We start from the raw sequence: 19,691 nt of genomic DNA, 5'->3' as shown, positions 1-19,691 counted from the left end.
AAACTGAAGGAGGGGAGATTTCGGTTAGATATAAGGAAGAAATTTTTTACATTGAGGGTGGTGGGGCACTGGAACAGGTTGCCCAGAGAAGTTGTGGCTGCCCCATCCCTGGAAGTGTTCAAGGCCAGGTTGGATGAGGCATTGGTCAACCTGGTGTAGTGGAGGATTTCTCTGCCCGTGGCAGGGGGTTTGGAACTAGATGATCTTTAAGGTCCCTTCCAACCCTAACCATTCTATGATTCTATGTAAATTATGAGACTGTGGAAAAAACAGGTATCTCACATTGATGCCTCTCACAGTGAAGTTGGTTAGTTTGGTTTCTAGTAACAGATTTATTTTTTAAAATAAAAATTCAATTTAAAAAAAAATGAAAATAGGTTGAGCTATCAACTTTACAGTTGGTGTGACAACTTGGTGTTGGGAAGCGAAATACAGAGCTGCTCATAGTAATTAAATTTTGACAAGTTAGGAGCATCAAAAATTTGTGCTCAAAGCAATGCAGTCAGTTTTTGTTGGTGGAATATGGACTTTTAAGGAGAAAACTTTCAGAGAGGTGACTCCCTTAAGATTTTGAGATTGAAAAGAGATCAACTTACCCTGTCTGTCTGTTATGAAGGACGAGCTCCACGTCCATTTTCGTTTTGTTGTGCCTACCTTAACAAAAGCAAGATTTGACCTGCCCTAGTGTGAACCATTTCCAGAAGCACATTTAGCCACAAAGAGTAAATCCTACTCCAGTGCAGTAAAGCTAGCGTAGACGTGCTGCTCAACAGGTGAAGAGAGTGGAGTCCTGTGTTCTGGGTAGGCAAGCATGCCTCCTCACCATCACCACTACTGTCCAGCACAATTCCAAAAGCTCTGTTATAAACAGGCATTTTGGCAGAATTACTTGTGTTTTCCACATCACAGTCCACAGATGTTGTTTGAGGAAAATTTTAGGTAGAGGCTTTTCTAGCGCAGCCACACTTCAAAGTAGCGTGGAAAAGCAATGATTGGTCTCTGGTGATCCGTTGGTTATTAGATTTGCAACAGGAGATTTCCTCTTGCCCACCCCCTTTGCAGGAAGAGAAACGTGAAAAATTGGAGTAAGTTATTGCTAATGGTTAAACAGCTGAGCACTGACGCGTTTCTGACTACTAGGGAAGAATGGATGGGCTTACCTGTGCATGCATCATAGTGTGTTGTTATTTGTATCGCAGTAGAACTAATCCATCCTACTGTAAACAGTATCTTCTCCTGCACAAGCTTGCTGCTGAACGTAAGAAAATACAGTCCTTCACTTGAAAAAAACAAGTAATGATTTACACAGACATAACGTGGGAAGGAAAAATGAAAATTATTGCCATTTTGAGGCTGGCTAGCTTAAGTATAAAGATAATAATTTGTTGTCTAAATTTCACTTTTTAATCACAAGCTATCAATTTGTGCAACTGTAGAAATGCTTGTAACATTTTCTGATTGAGAAGCGTTGTAAGTCTTCCCTCATAGCCAAACTCCATTTCTTCAGTTGTTTGAATGTTTGCAGAAATGTGATTTAACTGAAGTCTACAGGCCAACTGAAGGACTGAAACGGTGGTACTTAATTCACACTTCTGAAATGCGAGACTCACATTGCACCAATGGGAACAGAAACGAAAGTAATGGTAAACTTTCAGCCTGTACCTCTAAATAGATGACTTCACTGCAAAATCGGATTTTTCCAATAGAAGTTCTTTATTGTTCATTCAGAATACTATTTTTCCCATTAGAATTTTTGTGCATTTGCTTAATACGTCTCTTAATCTGCAGTTCAGATTCTGTTTTTTTTTCAAGTATTTGGAAAGCAAAGGAGACCATTCCTTAAGACAGAATTAAAATGCAAAGAGAGAGTGTCTTTGGGAAACTTGAGGCAACCTGAGGCCTCATTCAAAGATAAATCTTCTTTCAAAAGATACACATTTTAGAACTATTTTGTTAAATAACTTTCTTTGCTGTAACCTTGGCCATCTTAATGTTAGTAAAAATGCTGCAGTATTAGCGCCAGGGACAAACCAATAAATCCAGGTTAGATCCTTTCTTCTGTCTTAAGTCATACAGATGCTATTGTGTATAACTGACACATTTTCCTTGGTCCTGTTTAGGGCAAGGGACAGCTGAGGTGATCCAAACAGCTTTAAAGCAGACATTTCATCATCTTTCAGAGTTTTGGGTTATAATTCTTTCCAACTTTCTGTCTGTCCAACGTTTGCTTAATTTCAAGGGGAAAACCAGGATCTTCCGTTGGCCGAAGTTTTTCTTCTTGAAGTTTTTTTCACTCAAATACAGCTTAATCTATTTTGGCCTGTGGAATTTCTGTGAGAGTTACTTGATCATTAACTGGAAATACCATTTTTTTCAGTCAGTCTGCAAATAACATCTGTAGTCACAATCACTTATTGGTTAATGTAACCTGCCACAGGTTTTGATTCCCGTTAGAACTGGTCTATAGTAACATCTGTTTTCTGTCAAATTGCTGAAGCTTCTCTTTGCTTCAATAAGTAGACCTCAGAATTTTTTAAAAACTTTTTTTTTAATCTTGTACCAACCTCTTACCATCAGGTGCACCACAGATACATTACAACCAGTGACTATATAAAATAGAACAGTGAAATGGAGCTGGACCAGTATTCAGCAAGAACATTATTACATTCTTGCATGTTTTCATGTATTAGACCTCAGAGTATAATCCAGTGCTAGTAAGATCTAGGGAAGTGAAGAAACAATACTAAAGAGTCCATCTGACAGAAATACAGTCTGTCTCCACCTGCTCTCCCTGGGCATGGTTTAGCTGTTGCTATTATTAGGACAAAAAGAGGTCCTGAGTGCTCCATCATGTCCTTTTGTATGTCTATGTATGTATGGAGCAAATGAATATATTTTATTTAAGGGTTTTGGCAGTATTTGAGCAACGTAAGTCAGAAATAATACAGCAAAGAAGCACAACTATCTATTCAGATAATTCAGTTACTCAAAACCAGTCCCTGAAGTTGCTCTGATGTAACACCTGACATTTTGGGCCCTTGGTGCAAGCCAGGGCTGCAAAGTCTCCAGTGCTGTCCTTCTGCAAATTGAGGCTCGTCAAGGAGCGTAACATGGTGGCTCTGTCAGCTCCCTTGGCTTTGGCTGTTGTCTTTGCACTGATGACTCATTAAGCTTCTTCCATTTCTTAAAATCTTCTGGTCATGGGTGGTAGCCTGCTTGTCTGTTGTCTCTTAGCGAGAGCCTTTCCATCAACTTAGAAGAAATGTGTGCAGCGGGCGCTGGCCTGTTGTCTGAGGATTCTCCTTCTCTCTCCGTCACCATTGGCACTGGTTCCCACCACGTCGGCCCTATTCTGGCATCTTTTTTTACTCTTTTCCCTTATCACACGCATCCAGAGCATCTTACTACATCTTCTTCTCAACGTGTCCAAGTCTCACAATGTTCTGTAATCCCAAAGATCTCTCTCTTTTTGGCCTTCATTAAATGCCTGCGAAATGGTTAACCTGCTCTGCACAAGCGTAAGCTTCTGACGTCTGCTTTGAAGCCAGTCTTGTATTTGGCCCTCCCTGTTTATCAAATGGCCTTCACTCCATCTGCACAGGTAATACTTGCAGTGGTGCTTTCACAGCTTGGTCATCTCACCCATTTAGCTTCTCTTGGCACAACTAACAGCACCTTCATTTCTGCGTTCTCCGTTCTTCTCTGCAAAGCATTTACACATTTTACATTTTCAAGTTCCTCGAAAGACCTGCCTCTGAAATAGTCTAGCCAGCAAACAATGAGGTATGATAACTTGAATACAAGTTTAAAATGTCAAAACACTTTATTTTCTAATAAAATGTTTAATGAAGTATTCAGGCTACTCTTTAAGCAGCGATAGTCTTGGATAACTTTATTGCTGTTACAACTCTTTAGTTTTCTATTGAGAAAAAGATGTTTTTCATGGACACCACAAGATACATACAACTTATGGAGTGTATGTGGGAGGGGTTGTTCTACATAAATCTTTGATTTAGTTTAAAAAATTGAAGTTGAAGTTATTCAGAAAAATCTTTACAGACCATGGCTATTTCTAGCAACCTTTTTAGTTGAGATTAAAACCATTCAAAAACCTGTTTCAGCATTCTTAAAGCATATGTTTAATTTTTTTTCATTCCTTGAAACACTTTTGATTAGTAAAACTGCAATTTTTAAATGAAGCGTTTGATTTTTGTTCAAATAAGACGGTTCAGGTGAACCCATATTAAGTCTGTCTTTAATTTTCAAGGTGTGTGAAAATACTAAGTTTCCATTTCCCCAAACTAAAACGCTTTTTTGAAAATCTGAAATTGCTACTGCACCAAAGAGATTCTTTTTGCCTCACATCTTTCTTTCTTTCTCTTTCTTTCTTTGTTTCTCTTTCTTTCTTTCTTTCCTTCTTTCTTTCTTTCTCTCTCTCTCTCTCTCTCTTATCTTCATTCTCTTGACCTGGTTTCTCTCCTAAATTGTGATGAACTGTCTTTAGTATTTGGGAAACTCCTTCACAATTATGACACTCGTGACAATAATCACTTAGAAAAATAATAAAAAAAAACCAAAACAAAACAACTCTGCTGAAATTCTTTGAATGTTTGTATTTTAAAAGCTATTCTTTCTAGTATGTTCTTAATGAAACTCCCTTCATCTCATTTTTTAGCATCAGTGTACGCATGACTGCATATACTCTTCCTTTTTTATTGTGTTGTCCTCAGATTCTTAGCACTGTGAATTAGACAGTATGTTGTAGAGATAGTACTTGTTTTACAGACTTTTGCTTAATAATTTTTTTTTTTTGACACAATAAGGCTTGTTCTGAACATGGCTGGAAGAGCTACGTAACACCTATCAGATGCCTAATTGTTGTCTCAATAAAACTAAGAAAATCAACACCAAAACAAAAAAAAATCTTAGTAGAAATTGCTTGTAATACAATTTATTTTTAAGCATGAGAGCCTATTATAATAGCCAGTAACAGTTTAGCAACGTAGTCATCACATTTGCAGTTAAAGAGAAATATCTGTCTATACCTGAGGCATCATTTGTCTATAGAAAATGAGTCCCAGTGCATTCATATAAAATCAAACAAATTGCCTTTGAGGGGCTTCTGTTTGGGTGCTTCTAGCAAAATTAGCACCAATGAAGTTCTTGGGTAGCTTAAACATACTAAGCAAGAGGCAGCTGAGTTGAAGGTGACTTCTGTCCCATGCAGAACTCATTTGAGCCAACTGGGTCTCACTCTCCACAGGCTGAATGGAGAGGGCAGGTGAATATATTGTTCTTCCCTGCTGTGCCCATGTAGCCAAAGACACATGGAGGCAATTACCTGAATGTTAAAAAAAGGCAGTGAAAGTCGTTGGATTGCAAGAATAAAACTGGTGACATGTGTTGACCCAAAGAGAGGAAGCTGTGGTGGTGGTGGTGGTTTTAGGATTGTGCAACGCTCTTGAGTAAGTATAGTTGTGGAGAGAGAGTTTTGTCCTTTGCAGGCTGTAGAGACTGGAGGCATAGTGATGAAAAAGATAGTGACTGTAAAGATGTCCTGAAGGGAGTTAAACACCTCTGAGGATTCCCAGAGAACACGCAAACAGAAATGTCAAGAGACTACACTCCAGTTTGTGTTTTGTTTTCCTTAACTACTGGTGTTCAGATATTGATCAGTGGAATAAAGTTATTGAGCAGTTGGGAACACCCTGTCCGGAATTCATGAAGAAGCTGCAGCCGACGGTACGGAACTACGTTGAGAACAGACCCAAGTACGCGGGCCTCACTTTCCCCAAACTTTTTCCAGACTCCCTCTTCCCAGCTGACTCGGAACACAACAAACTCAAAGGTATGTCTGGCAAAGGGACATGGTTGACATGTCAACAGCTACAATGTAATGAAGATTTTTTTCATTGTTTTCTTCTCTCTGGTTACACTCCCTTTTAATGGTTAGTTGCAGAGGCGAATGACTGCATGGGTTTTGTTCAGCTGAGAGGCAGATTTTGGAAATGGTTTTTGGAGACCCTGGTGCTTGGGCACCCAAGGGAACACTGATGTATTGAGCATATCCTGATGGTGTTCTGTGCGATGTTTCCATATCATGAGGAACTGAGATGTTCCTTTACTCTCATTCTTAAACTTGGAACACAAAGAACAGTAGAACTTCCATTGAAGATCTCTGCACTTGCAGTGTTTTGTTTTAGGTGAAAAATATCAGTTCAGCCAGATGCCAGCCTCATACCTCTACTAGGCAATAGAAAGATATTAGCAACGTCAGCCAAAATGGTCTTGGTGTAGCTGCAGTTTAATGTCTGCTATGGGTAGATTTCTTCTTTTGAAAAATGCTGTGGATTGGTTTGGGTATGTGCAGTAGAGCACTAACGATTACAGTGTGACTGGATGTACCCCTCTAAAATGTAAGTTGCAATGATTTTAATCGCATATTGAAGTCTCGTTTACTTGAACGGGGCATTGAGTTTCAGTTGGAAAGAGCGATTAATGTGTGTTTAGTACAGAAAAGATTTCTCCTCACAGCTCTGGAACCCCTGCAAACTTGTACTATGTATCAGTCCAGCACCATTTGCATGTCATTACAATACCCAGAACACTCTTCCAATTAACAGCTGTTCCATAGCAAGGCTGCTGTCTCGGCTCTGGGAGCAAAGTGAAAGGTCTGAGCAGATGCTTTTGGATACACAGAATTTTATATTCCCACTACAATAGACTTGAGTTAATGGAATTTCTTGGATTTGGAGCTAATGAATGGAAATGACTGTTATCTTTTGGATACAGGAAGCACATGCATTTGACTAGCGTTCAGTAGAATGCTAGTTTTTGAGATATAGTCATAAAACAAGAAACAGTGCATTAAATTATTATGCTTGTGCATAATTTTATCATCCCCTGCCCTGCCTAATAATTTCACTATAATGTAATGTTAATGGTTTAATTAGGTATTACTTTTATTCACATATGTGTCTGATGAGATACCTAAGAATATTTTTGCACTTACATCTCTTTACATTCTTTTTCCTTTCATTTTCTTTCCATTTACACAGGAAATAATTTTGAGCATGGAAAAACTTAGAACACTATATTGGTAGTAATACTAGAAATATGTGTTGTTATAATTTTTTTACATGAGTTTAGATGGTATTATATTTGCTACAAACTCTAAACAGTAAAAGTAAAAGTAAAAGTAGAAAAAGGGAATAGACTGATGTTTGTGGCCTGATAGATACAACAGGTTCTGTTATCAAGTAGAATAAATCAATGTTGCAACATAAACCTCAATGTATATATAAGGCTGTGCATTTTTGTAGTGGAGGATGGTGTGTCCTGATGATTTAAACTTTGTTATATGAGACAAACAAGACTTAAGCAGTTCAAAGGCACTTCCGTAACATTATTGCTCCTAATGAGATGCCCTAAGATAAGCCTGGTACCTAAGCCTCACTAAAATATTTAATGCCTCCCAGCAGACTAGGTGAAAAACTTTAAAACATAGAGAAAAGTTTGGATGTTTTCCTGAGCCACTGTAAGTTTCAGGCTTTGATTTATTAATGCCATGATTTTAGGCTTCATTATGCGAGCTTTTGTATTATGGCAATAATACAGATACCTCAAGCACGTTTTTCTTGGGTCTATTGCTCAGCCCTCTACGTGAAATCTGCATACAACATGTAAAATCTTACTGAAGCTTGTTAGCAGACTTATGGTGTGCAGCCCTGATGTTGGCACCTTCCTAATGAATCCAACCTAGAACGGTTATCAAAGAACTCAAGCTATAACAGGGCGAGAGGCAGAAGTACCTACAAACAACCTCTAAAAGGGCTGTGTCATCGTCGCTTTCCTAACCCAGTTAACCCTCCTGTGGAGGCAGTGATTGTCTTGTATTAATACTGTGTTTATCTGATTTCATTGTTCTAGCCAGCCAAGCCAGGGACCTTTTATCAAAGATGCTAGTCATTGATCCGGCCAAGCGAATATCGGTAGATGAAGCCTTACAGCATCCATACATTAATGTCTGGTACGACCCAGCAGAAGTGGAGGCGGTAAGTAAGGCGTGATTCTTTACTTCAGACTGCGAAATGCAGACGTGATTCAGAGGTTCCTGCTGCTTTACAGCAGCTTCATAACGAGCATGCTGTAAAGAAACAATGTTGTGACTGCGGTGGGCTGTGGATTTACGTGAAATGAGATCTGTAGGGACAGCATGTGTCTCTCTGTTAGATTAACTGACAATAGATGAGGGAAGCAAAAACACTCCAAGTGTATGAAGCCATTTTCTGCTTTCTTCTAGACACCATGAAGAAAGGATTTGAATCCAGTAGCTCACCTGTTTTTTCTAGCTATATAAGTCAGTCTGGCAAAAGATACGATCTTTCTCTCTAAACCTTCCCTTGTGGAAAATAGCGAACGTCACTTCCTACATTTGTGTTCAAGGATATATGTGGAGAGCAGGAGATTTAAACGAAACAATACAAAATCCCGAAGTCGGAATTCAGCAAAATCTTAGCAGAATGTAAATTATTCTTTAAAATGAAGCAGGGGCTCATGTGTTCCATGTTCAGTATCATGTACACTGTGTGCAAACAGAATGGAATTTTTCTTATAATCCTGTCATTCTCCAGACACCTCTCCATATACCTTGATGAGGCTGGTGTTAATAGGAATAAGTGCAATCCGTAGTCGCTTCATTGACATGGTATGATAGGTATAGGTACAAATTCAGAGGTGTTCCCTGTAATACTGTGTATGAAACGTATGAAAACAGAGCTCAGTATTTCAACAGGTTTCGAAACCTTACTTAACCACAATAGGAAACCAAGACCCTGAACCTTGCAAAATCAAATCGCTGCTGTTTAGTGATATGCTCCAGTTCGGTGTGTGTTCTTGGAAGTGCAGTAAACTTCAAAAGTAAATGGTATGCAGAAAACGCCATCAAATTTCATGTACATAGGATTTTTGCAGAGTATATTATTTAGGAGTGCTTTATAGGGAACAGTTCTGCTATCTAGACAGCCTTTAGGTTTTGTGCCCTGTTCAGTTTTCTTCAAGAAAAATGTTTATCAGTCTGAAATGCAAACATTTGATACCCTGCAATATTTTACCCCTTGGCATGTACGTTTTAGTTTCACATCCGTCTTGAAGATCTCATTCCATTGTCAGATACTTTTGTTGCATTTCCATGCATTTCTTAACTCCGCTTTACGGAACTACCCCTATGTCAGCGCTCAGATTTTGGTCCCTCTTTAGATGTGCTTTGCTTGTGAATTTGACCATGGAGAGCCACTTGTGACACAGAACAGGAAGGGAGTTTGGTGCAGTTCATGCTTCGATGTAACGGTTTGCCAAATTTCCAAATGTATGCTCTTAGCTGTAATTCAGATCGAAGCAGAGGCTGAGTTTTTGTCATGGTGAGGTTGCCCTTTTAGAAGGAAAAACTTGCCACACATACCTAGAATTACGGCTGATATTGAACCTTGTATTACTGTCGTCTTGCACAGACAGAGATCAGAAGTACATCCATGGCTGAAGAGTCCATGGTCTGATTTCTAATTGTACCATAGAGTCCCCATGCAATCTAGAACAAGCCACATCCTTTCTCTGGATCATGGCTGTAAAACAGAAATATATAATTATTAATTTTGCCTGCCTGGTGAATTGGCTGGAATTTAGTGAGCCCACTAGCTTTCAAAAGCCTGCAGTAATTACATTCTCGTTCATTGGGGTATTAATCTGTCACATGCACCTTCTGTCACCATAGATACCTGTACAAACGTGGTGCCACATGCTATCAAATCACATTTCTTGCATTTTCGCTATTGGTTGCATTTAATTTCTCAGTAAATGACTACAGGCCATGTAAAGCAGTGAAAAATCAAACTGCCCTTGCTCCCATAGCACCTCAAAGAACAGAGAACATCCTGTGAGGAAGGTATAGCACCTTTAAATGTTCAACTTCAAATGCTTGATGTTGTCCCAGTTAGTTGTAGTTTGTATCTGTGTCTGAATTGCGTCTTCTTAGATAACACTGTTCTTGTCACCCACCTGGTTCTTTGCACAGTTATTGTGTAGTTAACATGAGCTGAATGTCAGCATCCCCAACTGCTTTCTCTGTCTCTCTTAGCTTTGAAGTTTTCTCTTCCAAAACATGCTATATCTTGCCAATAACATACTATAGAATCATACTAATAATTTTGTCATGAGTGCAGCAAAGTGTTATTGAAATGCTTTGACACTGGTCTCTCAGGGTACTTCTCTTGGGATCATAGAACCATAGAATCACAGAATGGTTAGGGTTGGAAGGGACCTCAAAGATCATCTAGTTCCAACCCCCAATGCCATGGGCAGGGACACCTTCCACTACACCAGGTTGCTCAAAGCCTCATCCAACCTGGCCTTGAACACTTCCAGGGATGGGGCATCTACACCTTCTCTGGGCAACCTGTTCCAGTGCCTCACCACCCTCTGAGTGAAAAATTTCTTCCTTATATCTAATCTAAATCTCCCCTCTTTCAGTTTAAAGCCATTACCCCTTGTCCTATCACTACATGCCCTTGTAAAAAGTCCCTCTCCAGCTTTCCTGTACGCCCCCTTTAGGTATTGGAAAGCTGCAATAAGATCTCCCTGGAGCCTTCTCTCTCTAGGCTGAACAGCCCCAACTCTCCTAGCCTGTCTTCATAGCAGAGGTGTTTCAGCCCTCGGATCATCTTCGTGGCCCTCCTCTGGACTCTCTCCAACAGTTCCATGTGCTTCTTGTGTTGGGGACTCCAGAGCTGAACACAGTATTCCAGGTGGTGTCTCACGAGAGCAGAGTAGAGGGGCAGAATCACCTCCCTCGACCTGCTGGCCATGCTTCTTTTGATGTACGGTTGGCTTTCTGGGCTGCCAGCGCACATTGCCAGCTTATGTCGAGCTTCTCATCCACCAGCACTCCCAAGTCCTTTTCCTCAGGGCAGCTCTCAATCCATTCTCCACCCAGCCTGTACTTGTGCTTGGGGTTGCCCCCACCCACGTGCAGGACCTTGCACTTGGCCTTGTTGAACTTCATGAGGTTCTCGCAGGCCCACCTCTCCAGCCTGTCAAGGTCCCTCTGGATGGCATCCCTTCCCTCCAGCGTGTCCACAACACCACACAGGTTGGTGTCATCAGCAAACTTGCTGAGGGTGCACTCAATCCCACTGTCCACGTCACCAACAAAGATGTTAAATAGCACTGGCCCCAGTACTGACCCCTGAGGAACACCACTCCTCACTGGCCTCCACGTGGACATTGAACCGTTGACCACAACAGGTTGATCACGGCAGGTTAAAAACCAAGAAGGTTCAGGTTGTGTGCAGTGTAAGCTAAATAGAAGAACATGGGATTAATAAACATTCGTTGTATTTTCTCAGAGTTCTAGGAATTCTAGAAAGAGCCTGGCTTCACTTAACGTTCATTATTTTTCCAATCTCATTTTCAGAGGGAAAGTTAAACTGGAAGACTTTCTTGTTGTGATTAACAGTTTATTCAATTCTAAATTTCCATCTGTTCATGCTGACACACCTTCAGTGGCTAGCTGTGAATCACTTACTACTCATTTCTGGAGAGAACTTAACTCAGTTGGATTTTTCTTTGCCTCTTGATTCAGCTGTTGAAGTGTAGTCAGTGTTTTTCATCAGCATTGTCTCAGTGACCGATTAAGTTTCTCAAACAGATTCATGGGAGATCGGTGGCTTTCTGTTTTTTGCAAAAGAGTATCCTGAGATTCTGGGACCGCTACTAACTGGCAGTCCCTGTATGAGGAGTAGTTGTTGCTACACTGGAGAGGAGGTTTTACTCATGCGTCTGTGTTACAATTTGCCACTTGTGGCTGAACACTTGATGTCTGATGTGCTATTAGTTCTTACAAGACAGCAAGGTACCTGTGTGTGATAAACTTGTTTGTTGGTGACACGAGTGATTTAGTGCTTCAAGCATGGAGTAACTTTTTTCCTCTTGGAAAAAGCTGTGCTGGTGTGCACAACAGGCTGTGTCTTTCTGCGACTTCAGACATGGACGTGGGGAACCTAGTGTAACATCCGGAATATGTTTTGGGGTATCTTGTAACACTGCGCTGACATCCGATGTCTTAAATGGTTACAGTTCTGTGCGCCAGGCTCTACAGCCAGCTAATTCCCTTGTTCTACTTCTGTGTTACTCGTTGTTGCAATTTTGTGTTATTAAGGGTATTAGATAAAGAATTCAATTCCTATGACAAGAGTCTTTGCATCTCTCTCAAAGAAATACTTCACTGAAATATCCGCCTTGTTACAGTTGCAGAAGAGTTAGAATCAAACTCAGTAAACGTTTCCCAATGCCATGGGCAATGGGGAAATGACTGTCATCTTATGTATTTTTGTTGCATCTCGCTGACTTTGGAGCAGGGGTGGGAGTTGGTACTCATCTAAAAACGTGCCACAACTGAGCTCTTTGAGAGGTAGGTACTTTTGCTGATTCATTTAGTAATCTAACTCTCTGAATTGGTCTATACTGAACTAAACAGCAGAAGTTGTAATAGGGTACAGTTGCAGGGAGAAGTAGTATTTGAATGGAGTGTAAAAACCTAAAAATGGTTCTCTGCCTCATTAATATTAGTTTTTTTAAAAAAAAAACCACAAACAAACAAATGAACAAAAAAAAAACACCTCAGGGACATCGGTGAAGAACAGATTGTGGTTTGATTCTTCCAGGTTATGTACGTCTTTGGTTTCCCATTCCAATTTGAATGGAACGAGTCATTTTTCCCTCTCTTGGTAAGCTATTTTATTAAAATGTGTGCTATGGAACAACTGCACTGGTATATTTTATCAGTGACTTTTCTAATGGATCTCTGGATCTAGCCCACCAAATTTTGGAAGGCAGAAATGGAAGTTACATCTGCCAGTGGGCCTCAGTTCTCCAGCTGAACCAGTTTCTAGATGATGATTCTAGATCAAAGCACTGTTGAAGTGTGTTGGAATCCTCACACAACTAGTTTAGGTCCTTTTTGTCCACAAACTACGCTGTAGTTTGGGAAGCTTATAAAAATACCTCATGGGAAAGGTAGAGAAATGTGTACAGATCATTAACTGTTTCATTGAATGCAGATAAGAGTTTGTCCCAGTGTGGTCTCAATTTTTTGTGCCTACCTATCTTAGCTGTGTTTGGCAGCCAACTTTTATAAATGAAGGACAAAAGCAAATGAAAGAGTATAGTCTAAGTAGTTTTTAAGAAAACATTTAGCCCCGTTTTTCCTTATGATTATTCATGTACAGATTTAGGATCCGTGCTCATGATTGGAATAGGTTGACAAAAGGTTTATGCAAACATCTATCAGCCTAAGGTGCATCTGCTGCTATAGAGTTTCTGTTCTCAGTGTGTAACAAGTAGCATGAAATTGTTTACTTTCCCTGTCTGGAAGATTTCCAACCCAAGGAAGAGGTGGTGATGTTTTCTCTTCCCATGACAGTCTTGTAAACTTACGTAATAGTAAGGTGATGGAAAGAGACTGACCCGATGTGGAGCACAGCACCTGTTCTTATTCAAACTAATGTCCTTTGCGACATTTGTTCAGCTCTCCTCTCCCTGTTAAAGGCATCATCTCACATTTTGATTATCAGCAGACTGTGCTGTCCTAAGGCTTTGCTGCTCCAGTTAGCTGATACACCAGTTAACGGACCCTGCGTTTGCACTGAGTATTCAGCTTTACTCTTGCTTTCTATTCTCTTTGCTTGTTTCATGTTGAAATTCAAAAGTGCTGGTTTTACTTTGTCGGCCATTTTGAAACCATTTGTCCCCTAATATCTTCACCCCAAAATGGTATTTTGTTAAGAGAGGTTTTAGGTGGGCATTTCTTTTGTACATCACTAGAAATGCTGCAGTTAGTCAGTATCAGATTCGGTCATTTTTTTTCCACCCTCTTTTTGTGGATTTTCCTTGAGGTAGTCATGAGCCTTACTAGTTCGTGATTGCTTGCACCTGCATTTTACAAACATACCGTTTTGAAGCCTATTAACTTATTTTTTACAATGTCATTCGGTGAGTCTTCTCTTGTGTCAGAATCCAGCATCTGCAACTGGTCTCATCCAAGGTGTGTAGATTTCTTTTTCCTGTCTGAGAATGGAGCTGTAGAGACAGAAATTTAGGAAAAGCCTGGTTCTCTCAATGAAAGCTCAACACCTCAACTCTCCGTTGGCTGGGTTCTGACCTGAGCTGAATTACATTGCTGCGTGTGTGATGAACAGGCAGATCAGAACTCCTCTGTCAGGCAAGAGGATCAGGAGTGTTGTCCCAAATATGGGTTCTTTCATCTGGTGTGCAAAGCCAATCCACACACAGAGTCTAGATATTTGCTTTATTTGAGTTCTGCACAGAAAAAAGGAGTGCTAGATGATAATTCACAAAGCTACCACACGTTTGTAACAGTACAGAGAATATTTATACTCACACAGTTGTGCAATTAATCCATTATTCATACTTTAGTCAGTGTCCTTGATACTGATTGATCTACTAATTCTACTCTTCAATTTAAAAGGATAGTACACAAATATTTTACTGTGCATCCTCAGAGAGAGGTGGTCCTATTTGGGTAGGGGGCTTTTTCTCCCCTAGAGGGTAATGAGTAAAAGTTCAATGTAAGTTCCGTCTTGGCTAATTTAGTATTTCTTTGTTCGACGGATTTATAGTGCCATCCTGTCCCCCACCTCAGGGTTATCTTACAGAGTTTGGATAATTCCTTCTGGTTTATCTCCCTCGTTTCTCCAACCAAACAGAGTTTGGATAATCCTTTCTGGTTTGTCTCCCTTATTTCTACAACAGGAGCACTTTACAGAGTACCTACTTACTAGGAACTATGGTGTTCTTCATCTTTTCCTGTCTTCCTTTACACAAGGAAGTACATTGTATTTGGGGATGTACCTGTCTGTTAGATTTCAAGTAATAGCTCTGTTGATACGTGGCAAAGGGAGAAGAAAAGCCGTGAGCCAGATTTTACGTTCTGACTTTCTGTATCACAGACAGCAGGTTTGTGCTTTGCCTTCCCCAAGCGGGCCTTGTCTCTTCCTAGATGAGCACTTCACGCCACAAGCTCCCAGCTTCAGAGATTTGCATCTGTTTCATGGCTTGGTGCCAGGCAGTGCAATAGGAGCCTTTGCTATTGGCTGCAAAGTGGGCAGGCAAGGATGGAGTGGAGGGAGGAGTGGGAGAAAGGATGGACTAGCAAAGATGAATATTCCGCCGCTTCCCTACTGAAAGTTTGCAGAGGACCAGCTGGTACCTTAAAAAATTCTCCTTGAGGATTTGCAGAATGACAAGGCTCTGTGAAGCAGCCCTTCTTTTTCACAGACTGCCCTTCAAACCTGCAGGCCGGGGAATCTGAGAAGAGACCGATAGGAAGCTGAGTAATAGAGATGCTTTTGGTTGCTTGCATTGTGCTTAACTTCTCACTGGTGGCCCCACTGGGACTTGGGGCACTGTGTTGCATCTGCCCACCTTCACTGCACTCTCTCTTTTGTAGCCTTTGATAAGCACTTTTCCCTAGAGTGAGGTCTTTCGTCTTGTGACTAAAGGTTGGAAGTGGGGTGATTTGGGTTCTTTTGAGTCCTCCTCCCATAGTGCATGACACGAGGCTGGATTCCTTCCACTGTCAATAACCCCATACAGTAGGGGTAACACAGATATTAGGATACAGAGGTACTAAACAAGATGGTGTTTTTAACTGGCGTAGCTCGGGGGGGGATTTAGTTAACGTAGCTGTCCAGTTAAAGTACTCCTTCCCAGTAAATGGCTTCCTCAAAAGCAGTTGGGCATCTCTTGTACAGTATTTGTTTGGCTTGGACACCTGGGACAGGTAACTGAAAGCACGTGATGTGACAGGAATTTTGAAGTGAGCTCTTTGCAGCATCATGAAGTGTCAGTGCGTGCTGGAGTAGACCGTGAAGATCACTGAGGACAGTTCAGGGAATAAGCAGGGGATTTGGTGTCAAAAGTTTAACCTGGAGCTAATGACCCTCTGTGTCTGCCCAGATTTACAACATTATGAATGTGAGGGGAACAGACAAAATAGCCCTGTCCAGTTAAGAGGGAGACTAGTGTGACAGTTACGATCCCTTTTTATAAGTCTATTAAAAGTTTATGGTCTTTCACAGGCTGTATGGGGGCAATAAAACTATTGCAAAGACTGTAACGCAAATGAGAAGTGGTAGGAACGCAATACCCTTTCCCCCCTGATGTGTAACAGCATTAAACTCTTCTGGATGGCCTTAAATGCCATGTTGTGATTCCCTGACACAGAGAGGAAGGCAGTATGTCATTAGATGTGGTACCTGCTACTCACTAACAGCAGGAGCTTACACAGACTTCTACATGAAAGCAAACCACATCCAAAGCCCTCAGTAGCTTTGAAACAGTCATCATATTTACATTTAGAAACAGACCTCGCAGAGTTTTTAAGCTTACCTGTGGACTGAGGGGGTAAGCTAGATCTTGGATTTAGAGGGAATTCTTACATCTAACATACTAATCTAGTTAGCCAGCTTCTTTTGAGCCTACTCAGGTTGCCACAGAATCTTTGAGAATGATGTCACAGTATTAGGTTCTCCAGAACGTACATCATTGCTCTGAAATGAATTTGAACAGTGTTACTCACAGTTAAGATAATTTGTTTATTCAACTAAGTATAACTAAAATACATGTTTTTTAAAAATTTGAAAAAATACTGATAATGTGTGGTTATGATGTTGGGGAATTCTCAAGATCTTAGGAACTGTTCAATCTTCACATCTAATTTACACGTAAGTAAATCAGAGTTCAGATGGGAGAAGTATTATTTACTAATATTACACAGGAAATCTATTGTAAAATCAGAATAGGAACCTATAGACCTTACTTCTCTGTTTTATATTTCAGTTAAAGATTGCTTCTTCCTGTATATTATATGCAGAAACTGCCTCGGTTCCACTTTTAAGGAAATATTATGTTTGTTACTCTTGTGTTATGATACTATTTTACTTACAAAACAGCATTTGGACTATTATCATGAATAAATGAGACACACGATACCTTTTCTCTCTCAAAACGCTCTTGTTCTGTTTTTAGGAAAGAAGACATTTCCAGCATCTCTTGCCCCACATGTAGACTCTCCTGTTTGTTGTAGATAATCTCAGTATCTCCCTGATGTCATGTTAGCTTCTCTGTTTTCTTGTCTGAAAATGCGGTGCTTGAGACTTTGTTTTCATTTACACAGCTGCCTTTTTTAGAAGTTGCCATGCATTCTTATCCTTCATTGAGATGATCTGTGAATAAATCCCAAATCCAATATTTAATTTTTCATATCTCCCTTAACGTTTATGCAATGCTGCCTATACGCATATCACTGATTTTATCCCAAAATGTTTAAGTTGTTTGTGAACAGAATGGATTCCTAGAGATGTGCTTTAGAATGGATTTAGCATTGCCACCTGGGCAGCTCTGAAATAAAATTTCAAAACACTTATGTTGGTTATTCTCCAGGACCGTGTTGGCTTGAGCTGCCTGGTATCCAGTCTAATTCCTGCCATATTGTTGGCATTAGAAATAATTTTGAATGGGAGAAATACCTACTTATCAGTATCAAAGTCACATTCTTATGCAAGACTCTGGCTGCTTTCTGTTCCTCCCCGTAATTTTTCAATTATCGAGTTGTTTCATAAAAATTAACCAAGTATCTTTTGGGCAAAAAGATTTGCTTGCACATTTCTGGAAGATGCTATCTTTGAAGAATTTTTTCTGTTTAGAGGCAATTGTTTAGGACTCAATCTTGCATGTTTTTCCTTCACCTATAAATAACGTTGTTTTGGAACCTTTTGAATATCCATGTGATCTCATATTGGTTCCTACTTGGGAACAGTATTGTTCCATTCATAGAATCATATGAATCATAGAATCATAGAATGGCATAGGCTGGAAGGGACCTTAGAGATCATCCAATCCAACCTCCCTGTCATGGGCAGGGACGCCTCTCAACTAGACCAGGCTACTCAAGGTTCGGTCCAACCTGGTCTTGAACACCTCCAGGGAGGGGGCATCCACGACGTCTGTGGGCAATCTATTCCAAAGTCTCACCACCCTCGTACTGAAGAATTTCTTCCTAAGATCTAATCTAAATCTTTTCTCCTTCAACTTAAACCCATTTCCCCTTGTCCTATCAGTGGACACTCTTGTAAAAAGTCCCTCCCCAGCCTTCCTGTAAGTTCCCTTCAGGTATTGGAAGGCAGCTATTAGGTCCCCCCAAAGTCTTCTCTTTTCAAGGCTGAACAATCCCAGCTTCCGCAACCTGTCGTTGTAGCAGAGGTGCTCCAGCCCCTCAATCATCTTTGTGGCCCTCCTCTGAACACGCTCCAACAAATCTATGTCTCTCTTATGGTGGGGACACCAGAACTGGACGCAGTATTTGAGGTGGGGTCTCACAAGAGCAGAGTAGAGGGGGAGAATCACCTCTCTTGACCTGCTGACCATGCTTCTCTTGATACATCCCAGGATGCGGTTGGCCTTCTGGGCCGCATGAGTGCACTGCCGGCTCATGTTGAGCTTCTCATCTATAAACACCCCCATATCCTTCTCTTCAGGGCTACTCTCAACCCACTCTGTGCCCAGCTTGTATTTGTGCCTAGGATTGGCCCGACCCAGGTGAAGGACCTTGCATTTTGACTTGTTGAAGCTCATGCAGTTTGCACTGGCCCAATTCTCAAGCCTATCAAGGTCCCTCTGGATGGCATCTCTTCCCTCAAGTGAGTCCATGGCACCACACAACTTGGTGTCATTGGCAGACTTACTGAGGGTGCACTCAATGCCGTCATCCATGTTGCTGACAAAGGTGTTGAACAGCACTGGACCCAGAACAGACCCCTGAGGAACACCGCTTGACACTGATCTCCATGTAGACATTGAGCCATTGACCACAACTCTTTGAGTGCGACCATTCAGCCAGTTCTTTATCCATCGAGTGGTCCATCTGTCAACTCCGTGTCTCTCCGTTTTAGAGACAAGGATGTCATGTGGGACAGTGTGAAACGCCTTGCACAAGTCCAGGAAAATTACATCTGTTGCCTTACCCACGTCAACCAGAGCTGTAGCTTTGTCATAGGCGGCCACTAAATTAGTCAGGCACGACTTGCCCCTAGTGAAGCAATGTTGGCTGTCACCAACCACTTGGTTATTTTTATGTACCTTAGTACAGCTACCGGGAGAATCTGTTCCATGATTTTACCTGGCACAGAGGTAAGGCTGACTGGTCTGTAGTTTCCTGGGTTGTCCTTGGTCCCTTTTTTAAAGATGGGGATTATGTTTGCCCTTTTCCAATCTGTAGGAACCTCACCAGACTGTCAGGACCTCTCAAATATGATGGCTAGTGGCCTAGCAACTTAATTCGCCAGTTTCTTCAGGACCCATGGACTTGTGCACCTTCAGGTTCTCTAGGTGTTCCCAGACCTCATCTACTGCTACCCTGGGTGGTTCTTCACTCTCCCAGATCCAGCCAACATCCTCTGTGATTTGGGTGGTGTGGTTCGAGTGGTTGCCAGTGAAGACTGAGGCAAAAAAGTTGTTGAATATTTCAGCCTTCTCCATGTCCTCAGTAACCAGGTCACCCGTATCCTTCCAGAGAGGCCCCACATTCTCTCTCATTTTCCTTTTTTCTCTCACATACCTAT

At 41.0% G+C, this 19,691-nt stretch overlaps 1 protein-coding gene across 4 annotated transcripts in view; it reads left to right on the top strand.

Annotated features, from left to right (window-relative positions):
• Positions 1-19,691, top strand: part of MAPK10 (mitogen-activated protein kinase 10) — a 92,069-nt gene that overhangs the window by 57,958 nt on the left and 14,420 nt on the right. For 3 of the 4 annotated variants that reach the window (XM_086611284.1, XM_086611283.1, XM_086611285.1), the window contains 2 exons: positions 5,666-5,848; positions 7,930-8,054. In XM_086611284.1, coding sequence (XP_086467410.1) covers positions 5,666-5,848; positions 7,930-8,054 — 308 coding nt within the window. The remainder of the gene's footprint in view (positions 1-5,665; positions 5,849-7,929; positions 8,055-19,691) is intronic. The other variant, XM_086611286.1, reaches the window with a different exon arrangement.

This window comes from Tauraco erythrolophus, chromosome 5, assembly GCF_009769465.1.
Source record: "Tauraco erythrolophus isolate bTauEry1 chromosome 5, bTauEry1.pri, whole genome shotgun sequence".
Classification (NCBI taxonomy): domain Eukaryota; kingdom Metazoa; phylum Chordata; class Aves; order Musophagiformes; family Musophagidae; genus Tauraco; species Tauraco erythrolophus.
The sequence above is the reverse complement of the archived record's forward strand: the minus strand, read 5'-3'. Positions and strand labels throughout refer to the sequence as shown.